Source organism: Ahaetulla prasina, chromosome 11 (genome assembly GCF_028640845.1).
Source record: "Ahaetulla prasina isolate Xishuangbanna chromosome 11, ASM2864084v1, whole genome shotgun sequence".
NCBI classification, from domain to species: domain Eukaryota; kingdom Metazoa; phylum Chordata; class Lepidosauria; order Squamata; family Colubridae; genus Ahaetulla; species Ahaetulla prasina.
In genome coordinates this window covers 6031708-6047289 of record NC_080549.1, presented here as the reverse complement: position 1 = coordinate 6047289, position 15582 = coordinate 6031708, and the positions used below count along the sequence as shown (strand labels likewise).

The window sequence follows — 15582 nt, the reverse complement described above, 5'->3', positions numbered from 1 at the left end:
AACAGCCTACAAGCAATATTATTCCTTTAGAAGAAAATATTTGTAGCTCAGGGTTGAACTGTGGGGTCTTTGGTGTTCTCTGAGCTTGGTGGTGGTTGTTTTTTTTTTTTTGCAGATGTTTTATTACCCAACTAGCTGGTAAGACTGAAGAAGTTACCTAGGTGGGTAATGAAATGTCTTTAAGGAAACAACCTAGCTCAGAGTGCATCAAGGACTCCACAGATGTTACTTCTGATGATGGCTTTTGACTGCTTGGCAAACCGCCCTCCGAAATACACTCTTCCCACTGAGCTCATATCCCTCCTTTAACACACCTACAGCCCCGGCAACAATAAAATAACGTATGATGCTCCTGGGGAGGAAAGCTATGGCAAATCTAGACAGCGTACTAAAAAGCAGAGACATCACCCTGCCAACAAAAGTGTGTATAGTCAAGGCTTCGGTTTTCCCAGCTGCAATGGATGGCTGTGAAAGTTGGACCATAAGGAAGGCTGAGCGCCAAAGAATGGAGCCCTTTGAACTCTGGTGCTGGAGAAGACTCCTGCGAGTCCCTTGGACCGCAAGGCAATCCAACCGGTCAGTCCTAGAGGAGATCAACCCTGACTGCTCTTTAGAAGGCCGGATCCTGAAGAGGAAACTCAAATCCTTTGGCCACCTAATGAGAAGGGAGGACTCACTGGAGAAGAGCCGAATGCTGGGAACGATTAAGGGCAAAAGAAGAAGGGGACGGCAGAGAAGGAGGTGGCTGGAGAACTTAAATGGACTCCAGAGGATGGTGGAGGACAGGAAGGCCTGGAGGTCGCGATGGGTCGGACACGACCGCAACTAACAAGAACAACAATCTCATTTGGGTGCTCAATTCCAAGGAGACAGCCCGTTCTTATTTATAACGTTCTGTTTTGGGTTTTATTTATTTCTTTTTCCATATGTAAAGAGGGACAAAAAATCTGTGGAAGAGGCACACTTGGAGCAAAATAAGAGCCGGGATGGTTTTATGTAAAGAAGAAAGAAACTCGCGTTTACAAGTTGAATTAAAACAAGAGGGCCTGCAGGGACGTGGCGAGGCGGGATGGGAAGGGGAAGATAGGCAGGGATGGGCTCACTTCCACATCCCTGCGGTTAGTTGTAAAGACGAATAACCCGGAGGCGGTAGTGAAATTCAAATTTTTTTTACTACCGGTTCTGTGGATGTGGCTTGGTGGGCATGGCAGGAGAAGGATACTGCAAAATCCCCATTCCCTCCCCACTCCTAGGGGAAGGATATTGCAAAATCTCCATTCCCACCCCACTCTGGGGCCTGTCAGAGGTGGCATTTGCCTATTCTCTGAACTGCTCAAAATTTCCACTACTGGTTCTCCAGAACTTACTGAACAGCACCCCTGGTCCAGCACCTCTGGAATCCCATTGTCTCCTGCCAATTTGATTTGAATTTTATTAGTTCAGATTCTTGCACAGAGCCGTGCAATAAACCTGCAGCCATCTGAACCCTCTTGCTTCCTGATTTATTATTTTATTATTTATTATTATTTCACCCCTGCCCGGGTGGGGTGGTATTCTAATGGTCATAACTTCAGAACCGGGTCATAAGTAGCTTTTGGTGGTGCAGCTTATCTTTGAACCGTCGCTAAAGTGACTGCAACCACAACTATGTTGGGCAGACACACACACACAGACACAGCTCACAACTCTAAAAGCACTCAAAAATAATCATTTAATGCAATGGGATTTACTTTGGGGTAAACACACAGAGGTTCTCGCACTTACAACTGGGGGGGAAAAAAAACCTGTGGAAAATCAAAATTCAAGCAGAGACTTCTGCAGCCAAAATGAACAGAGTTATTCCTGAATCCTTAGGAAAACAATTGTTAAATAATTCAGACCTTGTAGAACAGGGATCTCCAACCTTGGTCCCTTTAAGACTTGTGGACTTCAAACTCCCAGAGTTCCTCAGCCAGCTTTGCTTGAAGTCCCACAAGTCTTAAAGGGACCAAGGTTGGAGACCCCTGTTGCAGAAGACAAGTCAGGTTAATCTATGGTAGCAAAAAAAGAAAAAAATATATATCAGGAAATATCCGGTGGCCCCGATTTTGACCGCCAAATTTTTTAATTAAAAAATTCATCCGCTTTTGAACGAAGCTTTGGCCTTTTTAAGTAAAGGTATGTTCGCCGGCAAAGCGGGGGGCTACTCGGTTCTTCCCGATTTGTGAATATTTTAAGCTTCACATTAACTGGATTGGTTTTAATGCAACGGTTCCAAAATAAAAGATTAAATTAAATAATAGCCAGTCTTGACTCAAAGGACGCCCTGACAAAGTCTTGTCAAATTCTATTACAATATATAGACAGGCGCCTCTAAGTGAACAATGTAGGAACTTCGCTTGAAAGGCAACTGCTGAAAAAGAAATATATATATATATATATTTCTGTTTCTGCTTTGCAGACCGAAGTGGGACCAGCTGGAAGATTATTGCAGCTTAAGAGAAAAGGAGCATTTTTTTTTCTTTTTCCCATTCAAGTCCTGAGAATTTAAGGCCCTTCGTAGTAAAGTTCGTTTGCAGCCTTCGGGCACCATCGGGCACCATCGAGTTGGAAGGAGCGTGTGTGAGAGAGAAAGGCCTCGGATTGCAGGGGGAATTCACACCCCGCTTCACTTCTGAGTGAGGAAGAGGAAGGTCAGAATGCTCCGGATGCCGTACAGACGGGCTTTCAAAGAAGTCATCGCTAGGAAAGGAAGCTGAGCTTTGTTCTCCAGAGGAAGGACGGCCAAGATCCACCAGCACCAGGCGGGACCATCGGGGTTCACCTGTCACGAAAAAGGCACACCTGCACCGAATCTGTAGGACAGGGGCGTCGAACTCAAGGCCCGTGCTGGAAAATGTAAGGGGCCGGCCCACATCGTTTCGGCCCGGTCTACCCAACGTGAAGAGGAAACATGTCAGCAGTTGGGGGAGTGGTGTCAAGCTGGCCCTGCCCACCCAGTTGGCCACCCCCCGTACCCCCAAGGTCAACCTCAGCCCTGATAAGGCCCTCAATGAAATTGAATTTGACACCCCTGCTGTAGGACATGACTGGGCTGAGCCGGAAGGAGGGGTGAAACGCCTTATCAGTCATGAGTCCCTGCACACCGGCAAGAGATTTAAGTCCAGCCCACCTTGAATTCCTTCCTTATCCCCCGCTCATTTCCCTTGACTGTTAGTTGGCCAGATTCTTGTAGTCAGCTTAAGCGCGTCGTACCTGTGGGTCTGGTTCTTTAACAGGCATCGGACCGAAATGATGGATAATGCGTACTCTGAGTGAAGATTTCAGAGTGCGGAACCAGGTGCGGGCCTGATCATACACGGCACTGTGGAGGATGGTCAAGTACTCAGACGCCTCTCCGTCGACCTAAAAGGGACACAGAATGGAGCAAGAGTTTAGGCTGGGCCTGGCAATACAGGAGAAAAGATTTTTCTCCTCAGACATGTTGATGATAACAACAACAACAACAGGAAAATGATGGTTGGCCAGGACTCGGCTGCCCTACCTCCTAGAGTTATTGCTCCCTCCCCCCAAAATAAATAAATTAAAAACAAAACAGGTAGTTCTCGACTTACAACCATTCGCTTAGTGACGATTCAAAGTTACAATGCGGCATTGAAAAAAAGGGGACTTGTTTTTCCACAGTTATGACATCTGCAGTGTCCCCAGGGTCAAAATTCAGAGGCTTGGCAAACCGAGTCATACTTACGGCGGTTGGAGTGTCCCGGGGAGCGGGGGTGTCAGGCAGACACTCGGCAACTGGTTCAAATTGAGGAACCACTTGCTCAGTGTCATGTGATCCCCCCCCCCTTTGGCGACTTTCTGACTGGCAAAATTGATGGGAAGGGGGGGCGAGGGGGGAGAAATCAGATTCACTTAAAAATCCTGGGTTACTAACTCACCAACTGCACGGGATTCGCTTCTGAGCCGCAACAAGAAAAAGTCGTAAAATGGGGACAAGACGGGGGTGAAAATGCACCCGGTTCGGACCGGATCGCTCGATCCGGTAGCAATCTTGGCCGGTGGTTCCGACTGTAATTGCAGTGAGAGGCTCCGCCCACTGGCCCAGCTGTTGTTACTTCCTGGTTTTAACCGGGAAGTAATGTGTTTTGTACCCTCTGTGCATGCGCAGAAAGGTTTTGCGTATGCGTAGAGGGTGCGCGCATGCATGTGACACACACACGCACACTTCCGAACCGGTTAGGAAGGTAAGTAGATTTCACCCCTGGGAAAAGAGTGGACGGACAAATGTCTCACTGAACAACAGAAATGTTAGGCTCAACAGGGATAAAGGTTATTCCTCTGCCCTGGTCCTATTAGACCTCTCAGCGGCTTTTGATACCATCGACCATGGTATCTTGCTGCACCGGTTGGAGGGATTGGGAGTGGGAGACACCGTTTATCGGTGGTTCTCCTCCAATTTCTCTGATCGGTCGCAGACGGTGTTGACGGGAGGGCAGAGGTCGGCCCCGAGGCGCCTCACTTGTGGGGTGCCACAGGGGTCGATTCTCTCGCCCTTCCTGTTCAACATCTATATGAAGCCGCTGGGTGAGATCATCAGTGGTTTCGGTGTGAGGTACCAACTGTACGCTGATGATACTCAGCTATACTTCTCCACACCGGGCCACCCCAACGAAGCTATCGAAGTGCTGTCCCGGTGTCTGGAGGCCGTACGGGTCTGGATGGGGAGAAACAGGCTCAAGCTCAATCCCTCCAAGACAGAGTGACTGTGGATGCCGGCACCCCGGTACAGTCAGCTGCTGCCGCGGCTGACTGTTGGGGGAAAGTCATTGGCCCCAATGGAAAGGGTGCGCAACTTGGGCGTTCTCCTGGATGGACGGCTGTCTTTCGAAGACCATTTGACGGCCGTCTCCAGGAGAGCTTTTTACCAGGTTCGCCTGGTTCGCCAGTTGCGCCCCTTCCTAGACCGGGATGCCCTATGCACGGTCACTCATGCCCTCGTGACATCTCGTCTGGATTACTGCAATGCTCTCTACATGGGGCTCCCCCTGAAGAGCACCCGGAGGCTCCAGTTAGTCCAGAATGCGGCTGCACGGGTGATAGAGGGAGCCCCTCGTGGCTCCCATGTGACACCTCTCCTGCGCAGACTGCACTGGCTACCTGTGGCCTTTCGGGTGCGCTTCAAGGTTTTGGTAACTATCTTCAAAGCGCTCCATGGCATAGGGCCGGGTTATCTACGGGACCGTCTGCTGCCACCGATTGCCTCCCACCGACCCGTGCGCTCTCACAGGGAGGGACTCCTTAGGGTGCCGTCAGCCAGGCAGTGCCGACTGGCGACACCCAGGGGAAGGGCCTTTTCTGTGGGGGCTCCCACCCTCTGGAACGAACTTCCCCCAGGACTCCACCACCTTCCTGACCTTCGAACCTTTCGCCGCGAGCTTAAAACACATCTATTTATCTGCGCAGGACTGGACTAGAATTTTAAATTTTAAATTTGCTTTTAACGGGGTTTTATTATTTTTATCGTAATTTTAATATTCGGCCTTATTTAACAAGTTTTTTAATTGGTGTTTTATCTTGTGTTTATATTTGTGTTTTTTATCAGGCTGTAAACCGCCCTGAGTCCCTCGGGAGATAGGGCGGTATAAAAATGTGATTAAATAAATAAATAAATAAATAAATAAATAACGGCGGCCCTAAGTCGAGGACTTCCCGGATTGACAAAAACCCTAGGAAAGCCTTAGCGAAGTGTATATGTGTTTTTGTGTGTGTGTGTGTACATTTGTGTGCCTCTTACAGCTATGTTGAGAGAGATGACCTCGTCCCTTCCACCTTCGCTGCCATCACCCACCTTCTTGTCCTCAATGTACTCGATATCCGCCGTGTTGTAGCCGTCACACCTGCTGTGGCGAAGGACCTTAAACCGCCTCTTGCCGATGCTATCCACCACGGAGCGCCCATCGGCGAAGACCTCAAGGTTCCTTATCTCTAGGATGCAACCGTAATCGGCGAACCTGTTGGCCAGAAGGGCAGAAGCAAAGAGGAGAGGATGAAGCTAAGTAACAGCATCAGTGGTAGAAGGGAGTGTTTACCAACAGGTGGAGGGATTAAATAATTAAATCTCTACCTGGAGAAACCAGGAGATGGCGAGTTCTTGTTCTGCCCTAGGCATAAAAGGCGGCTGGCTGACTTTGGGCCAATCACCAGGAGACCGTGAATTCTAGTCCCACCTCAGCTGGCTGACTGTGGCCAATCACCAGGAGACCATGAATTCTAGTCCCACCTCAGCTGGATGATTTTGGGCCAATCACCAGGAGACCGTGAATTCTAGTCCCACCTCAGCTGGCTGACTTTGGGCCAATCACCAGGAGACCGTGAATTCTAGTCCCACCTCAGCTGGCTGACTTTGGGCCAATCACCAGGAGACCGTGAATTCTAGTCCCACCTCAGCTGGCTGAATTTGGGCCAATCACCAGGAGACTGTGAATTCTAGTCCCACCTCAGCTGGATGACTTTGGGCCAATCACCAGGAGACCGTGAATTCTAGTCCCACCTCAGCTGGCTGAATTTGGGCCAATCACCAGGAGACTGTGAATTCTAGTCCCACCTCAGCTGGATGACTTTGGGCCAATCACCAGGAGACCGTGAATTCTAGTCCCACCTCAGCTGGCTGACTTTGGGCCAATCACCAGGAGACCGTGAATTCTAGTCCCACCTCAGCTGAATGATTTTGGGCCAATTACCAGGAAGACCGTGAATTCTAGTCCCACCTCAGCTGGCTGACTTTGGGCCAATTACCAGGAAGACCGTGAATTCTAGTTCCACCTCAGCTGGCTGACTTTGGGCCAATCACCAGGGCACCGTGAATTCTAGTCCCACCTCAGCTGGATGATTTTGGGCAATCACCAGGAGACTGTGAATTCTAGTCCCATCTCAGCTGGATGACTTTGGCCAATTACCAGGAGACTGTGAGATCTAGTGTGATGTCTGTTCTGATGTTCATGATATGCTACTTACCCTTTGACGGGATCTCTAATGCACATGCCAAACTGCCTAGTTCCTGTCTCCATACATCTGCGGACCATCAGTCGGTAGCAGGGCTCAAAGATATGCAGAGGGCAAGGAACAGTGGGATAGGCCATCGTGCAGACAAATATGGGAACATTCTTATTCAAGCTGCGGTGATAAATTTTGTATTAAACAAGTACCACGCTCGCTTGCTTATTTAAAAAAAAAAAACACGACAGAAGAGAAAGATAACTCATAAAGTTTGAAATACTTGTGCATTTGCAGTTTTGTCCAAATTCTTCCATAAGTACAGTAGTGGCCAAAATTGTAGAAACTTTTTGGGAAAAAGTGTATTTTTGAGGTTTGATGGCTAATAACACCACTTTTTTTTTTTTTTTGGAGTTTCAAGATAATCATATTCCATTGCTGGAATGGCCTGGCAATAGCCCAGACCTTCACCCATTTGAAAATCTATGGAGCCGACTAAAGAAACTTGTTAGTCAGAAGCGACTCAGCAATTAAACTTAGTTAATAGAAGCCATCATTCAATCTTGGTTTCATATTAGAACAGCTGTGGAACTAAAAGACTTAGTTCACTCCATGGGAAGACGCTGTAAGGCCGTCATTCATGCTAAAGGTTACCCAACTAAGTATTAACTGACATGGTGATAATTTTTGTATATCTCATTTTTTCTACGTGTTTCACTTTTCTTCCTTATTCTGTAACTGCTATTCTAATAGCAAATCCTTCATAAAAGTTATTGCATTACATTCTTGATTAAATTATCTTTCTACTGATATATAATTTTATGGTAGTACTCCCCCCACCAAAAAAAGTGGTGTTATTAGCTAGTTTTAGAAAATATACTTTTCCCAAAAGGTTTTCCACAATTTTGGCCACTACTGTAGATTTTTTTCCATTTCAAATTGCACAGCATTGTGTTTCCTCTAGATCAAGTGTACCCCAACCTTTGCCATTTTAAGATGCCTGGATTTCAACTCCCAGAATTCCCCAGCCAGCCAGCCAGAATGGGGGATTCTGGGAGTTGAAGTCCTGACATCTTAAAACTGCTAAAGGTTCGGTAGATTTTTTATTTTTTTTAATATCGTAGAGAATCTAGTAAAGTCCACAATCCTCTTTTCAAAAACAAAACAAAACTGTACTAAATGCATAATATAAAATGGTGAAAGTAAAGTTGTAACGTTTCCCCTCCCCCAATTTTAAATAGTCTCCATTGATCCTCTCAGGGGGTTTATGGGCCCTACTCTATGTGAATACCACGTGTTTATTTATTTACCACATATCAGTGGTGGGTTTCACATTTTTTTACTATTGGTTCTGTGGGTGTGGCTTGGTGGGCGTGGCAGGGGAAGGATACTGTAAAATCTCCATTCCCACCCCACTCCAGGGGGAAAGATACTGCAAAATCCTCATTTCCTCCTGATCAGCTGGGACTTGGGAGGCAGAGAATAGATGGGGGCTGGGCCTGTCAGAATTTTTACTACCAGTTCTCCTAACTACTCAAAATTTCTACTACCGGTTCTCCAGAACTGGTCAGAACCTGCCAAAACTCACCTCTGCCACATACCCTCAACCTATTCCTTGAACAATAACTTATCAATTTTGGCAATTGAAATCCACACTTCTGAAAGTCACCAAGGTGGAGAAACACTATTTTAAGAGCTTCAGATATCAGAATGTGCCCTGCACACACAACTTAACCCCTAACCCAAAGCAAAATATTGAAAAGCAGGAATCATTTGAAACTATCACCCAAATTATTTTTAACCTAGTCCTGCAGTCACAAAATGATGTCAACGCCAGCTGAGCTGCCAAATAATTCCCCCCCACCCTTTTCACAATTGCAGGACATGGAAAAACTGGGGTGACCTACTTGGAAAATTCAGCCATCTCTTCTTCGTAAAGTTTTTTTCTTTCAGCCAGTTCCTCCGGAAGGTATTTGGCAATCAATTCCTCCATCAACACGGTCTTGCAAAGTTTCTTCATGGCCAGGCACTGGATTGATTGAGGAAAAGAGAACTTTTCAGAAAAACAATGCGGGGTTCAACTGTACCTCAAGAGGAATAATAAAAGCAGGAGCCACCATGGAGAAGGCCCTTTAATGTGGTCCCATCCTTCTTCACTTGGACGGGCTAATGCTTAAAGGTAAAGGTTCCCCTCACACATTTGTGCTACTCGTTTCTGACACTAGGGGGTGGTGCTCATCTTCGTTTCTAAGCCGAAGAGCCAGCGCTGTCCGAAGACGTCTCCGTGGTCATGTGGCCGGCATGACTCCACGCCAAAGGCGCACGGAACGCTGTTACCTTCCCACCAAAGGTGGTCCCTATTTTTTCTACTTGCATTTTTTATATGCTTTCAAACTGCTAGGTTGGCAGAAGCTGGGACAAGGAACGGAAGCTCACTCCGTTACGTGGCACGAGGGATTCGAACCGCCGACCTTTCGATCGACAAGCTCAGCGTCTTAGCCACTGAGCCACCACGTCCCTTTTTTGGGGCTAATGCTTATTTAACTCCTAAAGGCACGGCTATTAGTTTTAAGCGTGTTAATTTACCTCTAAGAGGTCGTCTTTGCACAAGGGGCACTCTGGGTTGTGATCCAGGCACCGTTCAAGGCATCTTAGGCAAAAGGTGTGTCCACACGGGGTGGTCACAGGTTCATAGAAGAGCCTGGGGAGGGGGGGGGGAGAGAGAGAGAGAGAGAGAGAGGGAGAGAGAGAGAGAAAGAGAGAGAGAGAAAGAAATCTCAGATGAAGAGGTCGGAAGAAATCCTACAACAGCTTCCGTGGTCCAGATTTTTGATTTTACAATCTTATAAGGAAATTCAAACATGTGAAGACACGAAAGCCAACAACCTCTGAGCCCAATCTCCTCGTTTTTCCAGGTTTCCCCTCTCCCTCGGGCCTAGACCAAACTCTCAGTTGATTGGCTCAGGGGGGCTGGACTAGAAGACCTCTAAGGTCCCTTTCATCTCTGGTCTTCTGTTATTCGTTGCAAAAAAAACCCCACGAAGACGACGCAACTGCAACTCTTCGAGGGTGGTATCTCTTACAACTGGACTAATGCTTTCGAACTGGCTTGTCCGTAGGGAAGAAAACCGCATCGGATACCTCATGCAGAGGGAACACTCCATGTCAGATGGATCCAGCCAATCAACGGCGAGGCAGTTTTCAGCATTGGGTCCTTCTTGCTCATCGCTTTCATCTACCAGAAAGGAGTGAAGGAGAAGGAAGGGGGGGGAGAGAAGAGAGAGGAGAAAGAAAGAGGGAAGAGAGAAAGAGGAGAAGAGAGAGGAGAAAAGAGAGAGAGGAGAAAAGAGAGGAGAGAGAGAGAAGAGAGGAAAGAAGACAAAAGAGAAGAGAAAAGAGAAGAGGAGAGGAGAAAGAAGTTAGAAGAGAAAGGAGAGAGGGAGAGAGAGAAAGGAGAAGAAAAGAGGAGAAAAGAGGAGAGAGAGAGGAGGAGAGAGAGAGAGAGAGAGGAGAAGAGAGGAGAAGAGAAAGAGGAAAGAAGACAAAGAGAAGAGAGGAAAGAGAGAGAGAGAGAGAGAAGAAAAGAAGAGAGAAAAGACAAAAGAGAAGAGAGAAGAGGAGAGGAGAAAGAAGAGAGAAGAGAAAGGAGAAAGGGAGGGAGAGAGAGAGAAAAAGGAGGAGAAAAAGGAGAGACGAGAAAAGAGAGGAGAGAGAGAAAATAGGAAAAGAGAGGAGAGGAGAAGAGAGAGAAGAGAGAGAGAGGAGAAGAGAGAGGAGAAAGAAGAGAGAAGAAAAAGGAGAGAGGAGAAAAGAGGAGAGAGAGGAGAGAGAGAAAAGAGAAGAGGAGAAAGAAGAGAGTAGAGAAAGGAGTGGGGGGGGAGAGAGAGACCAGTATGATCATTAGGAAAAAAATATGCAAACTTCATTTTCCCCGAGATGTCTAAACTACAAACGCGCAACCATTCTAACGTGCATTTGGTGCTTCAGGGCAACAGAGGTAAACCTGCCAATTGCGCATTCAATTCATTAAACTTCACAGTGAACTGAAGAAGCTTCTTGGGTGAGAAGCGAAACATTTTCAAGGGGGGGGGGAGAGAAACACCCGCAAAAGTCCAGTTAACTTTTGAAAAAGCACCTTTGGGACAACCCTGATCTGAATGATGGAGAATCTCCATAGATTTCTTGGTCTGGTTTACACCCTGGTAATTTGACCCTTGCCAGGTGTGATTGCTTCTGTTAACACAACTTACCCATTTTGGCTATTTTGGGGGGCAGATCCGAACCCGCAGCCACTTCAGCCTGGCGTTTATTGTTTTGGGGTGCCTCTTTCTGAGCGACAGTCTCAACGGGTGAGGAGAGATCAACCTTTCCATCCAGGTTTCCTTCCGGGTTAGGGAGGGGTTTTCCTGAGTTGTCACCATTGGTCACCTTCTGGTCTTCACAGTTTTCCTGGTCCATATCAACCTGCACCGAAGAGAAAACAAGTCCCTTTACGGGGGTCCGGTGGCATTCAGAATGGTCACTAAGCAAGCAGCCGTAAATTGAGGCTTATCTGTAATCTGATTAACATGTTCATCATCATCTTTTAATGGCCCCATAATTCTTTGCAGGGTGGAATCTGGGCAACTGAATGGAGCTGAGTTTTGGCTGGCCGGATGCCCTTCCCTGTCGCCGATGCAGAGTTTTGTTCAGCAGATAAATTCTCACGGTGCCCAGAGAGACAAATTCCCGCCTCTACCTAGGATCGAACTCACAGCCTCCTGATTGTGAGGCGAGAGCTCTACCTCTAGGCCACCGCACCGCAATCTGATGACATGTTGACTCTCTTAAAATATCTAATATTTCCACATGCAGGCCAAGCGTCTGTGGGGGGTCAGCCGGCTTTGATCTCAGAGCAGCCTGCGATGTAAGTTAAGCCAAGCCACAATTGTTGACTCAATGTCAGGGGATGTTCACAAAGTCAAAGCGGGGCCTCCAAATTGAGTGTTTTCTTAGCCAACGGATATGCCAAACCAGCCCCAAATTAAGACGGTTACAATGGTATGAAAATCATAGACTTTGTTGTCTCCGGCTTTTAGAAAAGACAAAATTCCAAGGTGTTTTTTTTTTAACACACAGCCTGGAAAATGCTGATCTCAGAAAAGAGACTTCCTAAAATTGTGGGTTTTTTTTTTATTTTTTGGCCGGTCCACGAAAAAGGGTAGAGAAAGCTCGAACAGCCTTCGTCAAAATGGAAAAGGTCTCTTGCAGTCACGACATAAGCCTAAAATTGGGGGAAAAAATCAGGTGTTTGTCAGATGTTACATTTTTTCTATCCTGCTTTACGGAGTGGAGAGTTGGGTCTCTGACCGAAACCCACTTGAAGAAATTAGAAGCATTTGAAATGTGGAATTTACAGGTGGCTGTTACGTATAAGTTGGATCGACAAAATCAGAAAGGATGAGCGGATATAAGCCGCCTGGGAAATCATCAAAACCATAAAAAACCTGAAAGTTAGAATTTTTTGGACCTGGGATGCGATACTGGGAAAAACACGGCATCCTTCACTTAATCCTCCCAAGGCAAGATGGAAAGCAAATGAGGTCCAGGCAGAAGAAGAACATCATGGCTTCAAAATCTAAGGGACTGGTTTGGACAACACTCAGCAGCTCTTTTTCATGCGGCTGTTGATGGCCAACATGATCGCCAATGTCCAATGATGAATATGGCAGGAGGAGGAGGAGGAAGGAGAAGGAGGAAAAAGGGAGGAAGAAGGAGGAGAAGGAGGAGGAAGGAGGGAAGGAGGAGGAGGAAGGAGGAGGAAGAAGGGAGGAAGAAGGAGGAGGAGGAGGAAGGAGGGAAGGAGGAGGAGGAAGGAGGAGGAGGGAGGAGGAGGAGGAGGGAGGGAGGAAGAAGGAGGAGGAGGAGGAAGGAGGGAGGAAGAAGGAGGGAGGAAGAAGGAGGAGGAAAAGGAGGAAGAAGGAGGAGGAGGAGGAGGAAGGAGGAAGGAGGAGGAGGAAGGAGGAGGAAGAAGGAGGAAGAAGGAGGAGGAGGAGGAAGGAGGAAGGAGGAGGAGGAAGGAGGAGGAGGAGGAGGAGGAGGAGGAGGAGGAGGAGGAGGAAGGAGGGAGGAAGAAGGAGGAGGAAGGAGGAGGGAAGGAGGGAGGAAGAAGGAGGGAGGAAGAAGGAGGAGGAGGAGGAGGAAAAGGAGAAGGAGAAGAAAAAAAATCATCATTACAAAAAGATGTGTAGTGAAAAGGAAGAGTAACCTCAAAGCAGCATCACCATTGCCTGGCATGGTATCTTAAATCTGGTCTGGGGAAGGCGGGAAGAAGGAGGAGGCAGGAGGAGGAGGGAGGAGGGAGGAGGGAGGAGGAGGAGGAGGAAGGAGGGAGGAAGGAGGAGGAAGAAGGAGGAGGAAGGAGGGAGGAAGAAGGAGGAGGGAGGAGGAGGAGGAAGGAGCAGGAAGGAGGAAGAAGGAGGAGGAGGAGGAAGGAGGAGGAGAAGGAGAAGAAGTAGTAGAAGAAAAATTGTCATTACAAAAAAAGATGTGTAGTGAAAAGGAAGAGTAACCTCAAAGCAGCATCACCATTGCTTGGCATGGTATCTTAAATCTGGTCTGGGGTCTCCCAGCTACAGACCCAAGGAGCTCTCTGTCTATACACAACCACTGAAAGGAGTTCCTGAATTCTTTTGTTTTTATGAAAGCCTAACTTCATTTTCCCAACAATCTTCATCCTTTATCTCAGGGTGAAAGAACAAAAGCCGAATTCTGCAGCTTTGGATCTGGTTGTCTCCAAGTCCCTGCGCTGTTGTGGCTATGTGCACAGTTGTGTCTTCACACATCAGCGGCAAAACCGCAAGGTCGCATAATCTGTTATCGCAAAATGACTCGGGTAGAAATCTCTTGACAAAACATAGAGATTATATTCCTGGGAAGAGGCCCGGGTTTATTTTCCATCTATATTTTTTAAGGTGGTGAGTACACTTAATAGTCTTCCTTCCTATTTTCCCCACAACAACAACCCTGTAAGGTGGACTGGGCTGAGAGAGGAAGGGACTGGCCCAAAGTCTTAAAGTCTTAAAATGGCTAAGTCTTAAAGACTTAGTACACAATTTGGTTCCATCTCAACTTACAACCACAATTGAATCCCAAATTCCTGTTGTTAAATGAGAAGTTGATGGAGCTTTGCCCCGTTTTACGGCCTTCCTTGCCTCCGTTATGTTAAGCGAGTCACCCGGGTTGTGAAGGTCGCCAAAGGGTGTGTGTGTGTCACGTGTCCCACCGTCATAAAAACGAACCAATTGCCAAGCGTCTGAATTTTGATCACGCGAGCATGAGGAGGCTGCCACGGTCATAGGTATGAACAAATGGTCGTGAGTCACTTTTTTCCCGTTTTGAACGGTCACTAAACGAACTGTCGTAAGCGCCCATCGCATTCACACATGGACCCTCTGCGCATGAGCAGAGGGTAAAAAACAACATGTTACCCATGTTTCCCCGAAAATAAGAGCGGGTCTTATATTAATTTTTGCTCCAAAAGATGCATTAGGGCTTAAACCAGGAATTAGGGTTAAAACCAGGAAGTAATGACGACCAGGCGGGTGGGAAGAGCCCAGTGGTGGGTTTCAAATTTTTTTACTACCAGTTCTGTGGGTGTGGCTTGGTGGGCGTGGCATGGCTTGGTAGGTGTGGCAGAGGAAAGATACTGTAAAATCTCCATTCCCTCCCCAATCCAGGGGAAAAGATACTGCAAAATCCCCATTTCCTCCGGATCGGCTGGGACTTGGGAAGCAGATAATAGATGGGGATGGGACCAGTCAGAATTTTTACTACCGGTTCTCCGAGCTACTCAAAATTTCTGCTAACGGCTCTCCGGAACTGGTCAGAACCTGCTGAAACCCACTTCATGTGGAGCCTCACTGTTGTGGTCCGCCAGCAGCCTGCGGAGCTGGCAACGGAGTCAAACAGCGATGAGGCTGAGGAAGAACATGGGCCAGTCCTGGAGGCTGGGGACAGCCTGGATGAGGGCTCTGCGTCGGAGGCTGAGGTGGGGCCAGGGCCATTGGGGAGTGATGTGTGGACTCTGGAGCCTCCAGAGACTGACAGTAGTGAGGCAGAGGTACAGGAGGAGCCTGTTCCCAATGCACAAATGAGAAGAGCTGCCAGAAGGCAAGAGCAGCTCAAGCAAAGAGGATGACTTGGGAGTAGGGCCAAGAGATGATTGGCCCCTCCCATAAGGCTTAAAAGACCAGCAACAGCGTTTGGGCTCTTTGCCGGAAAACAACGTTGATAGCTTTGTCTTCTTGCATTTGTTTTGTATCGATGTCTTCTGAACTTTTGCCAAGAAACGCCTTTGGTAGTTTGCCTAATTGGACCAAGGTTTGCGATAGGACTGAGGAATTTGTGTTGGGAAGAATTTGCTTTAATTTAATTGGAATACACTGAGAATGAGTTAATTCTCAGCTGTTATAATAAAAGTTTGCTTGTTTTTACACTGAGTGAGTTTCCTTCTACCTACTTGGGGCCTGAGTCACAACATTCAGGTTGCTGTCGCAACCGGTTCTCCGAACCACACGCGGCCATCACTATCGGTTTGGCCGAACCGGTAGCATTTCACCCCTGCTA

General features: G+C 47.5%; 1 protein-coding gene across 2 annotated transcripts in view; it reads right to left on the bottom strand.

The window, feature by feature from the left end:
- Positions 1–1690: 1690 nt before the first annotated feature.
- LONRF3 (LON peptidase N-terminal domain and ring finger 3) overlaps positions 1691–15582 on the bottom strand; it is a 24120-nt gene continuing 10228 nt past the window's right edge. For both annotated transcript variants that reach the window (XM_058197000.1, XM_058197001.1), the window contains 8 exons: positions 11226–11439; positions 10117–10210; positions 9562–9676; positions 8883–9004; positions 6997–7155; positions 5831–5993; positions 3235–3384; positions 1691–2803 (listed from right to left, as the gene is read on the bottom strand). In XM_058197000.1, the coding sequence (XP_058052983.1) occupies positions 2648–2803; positions 3235–3384; positions 5831–5993; positions 6997–7155; positions 8883–9004; positions 9562–9676; positions 10117–10210; positions 11226–11439 (1173 nt within the window). In that variant the 3' untranslated portion in view covers positions 1691–2647. The remainder of the gene's footprint in view (positions 2804–3234; positions 3385–5830; positions 5994–6996; positions 7156–8882; positions 9005–9561; positions 9677–10116; positions 10211–11225; positions 11440–15582) is intronic.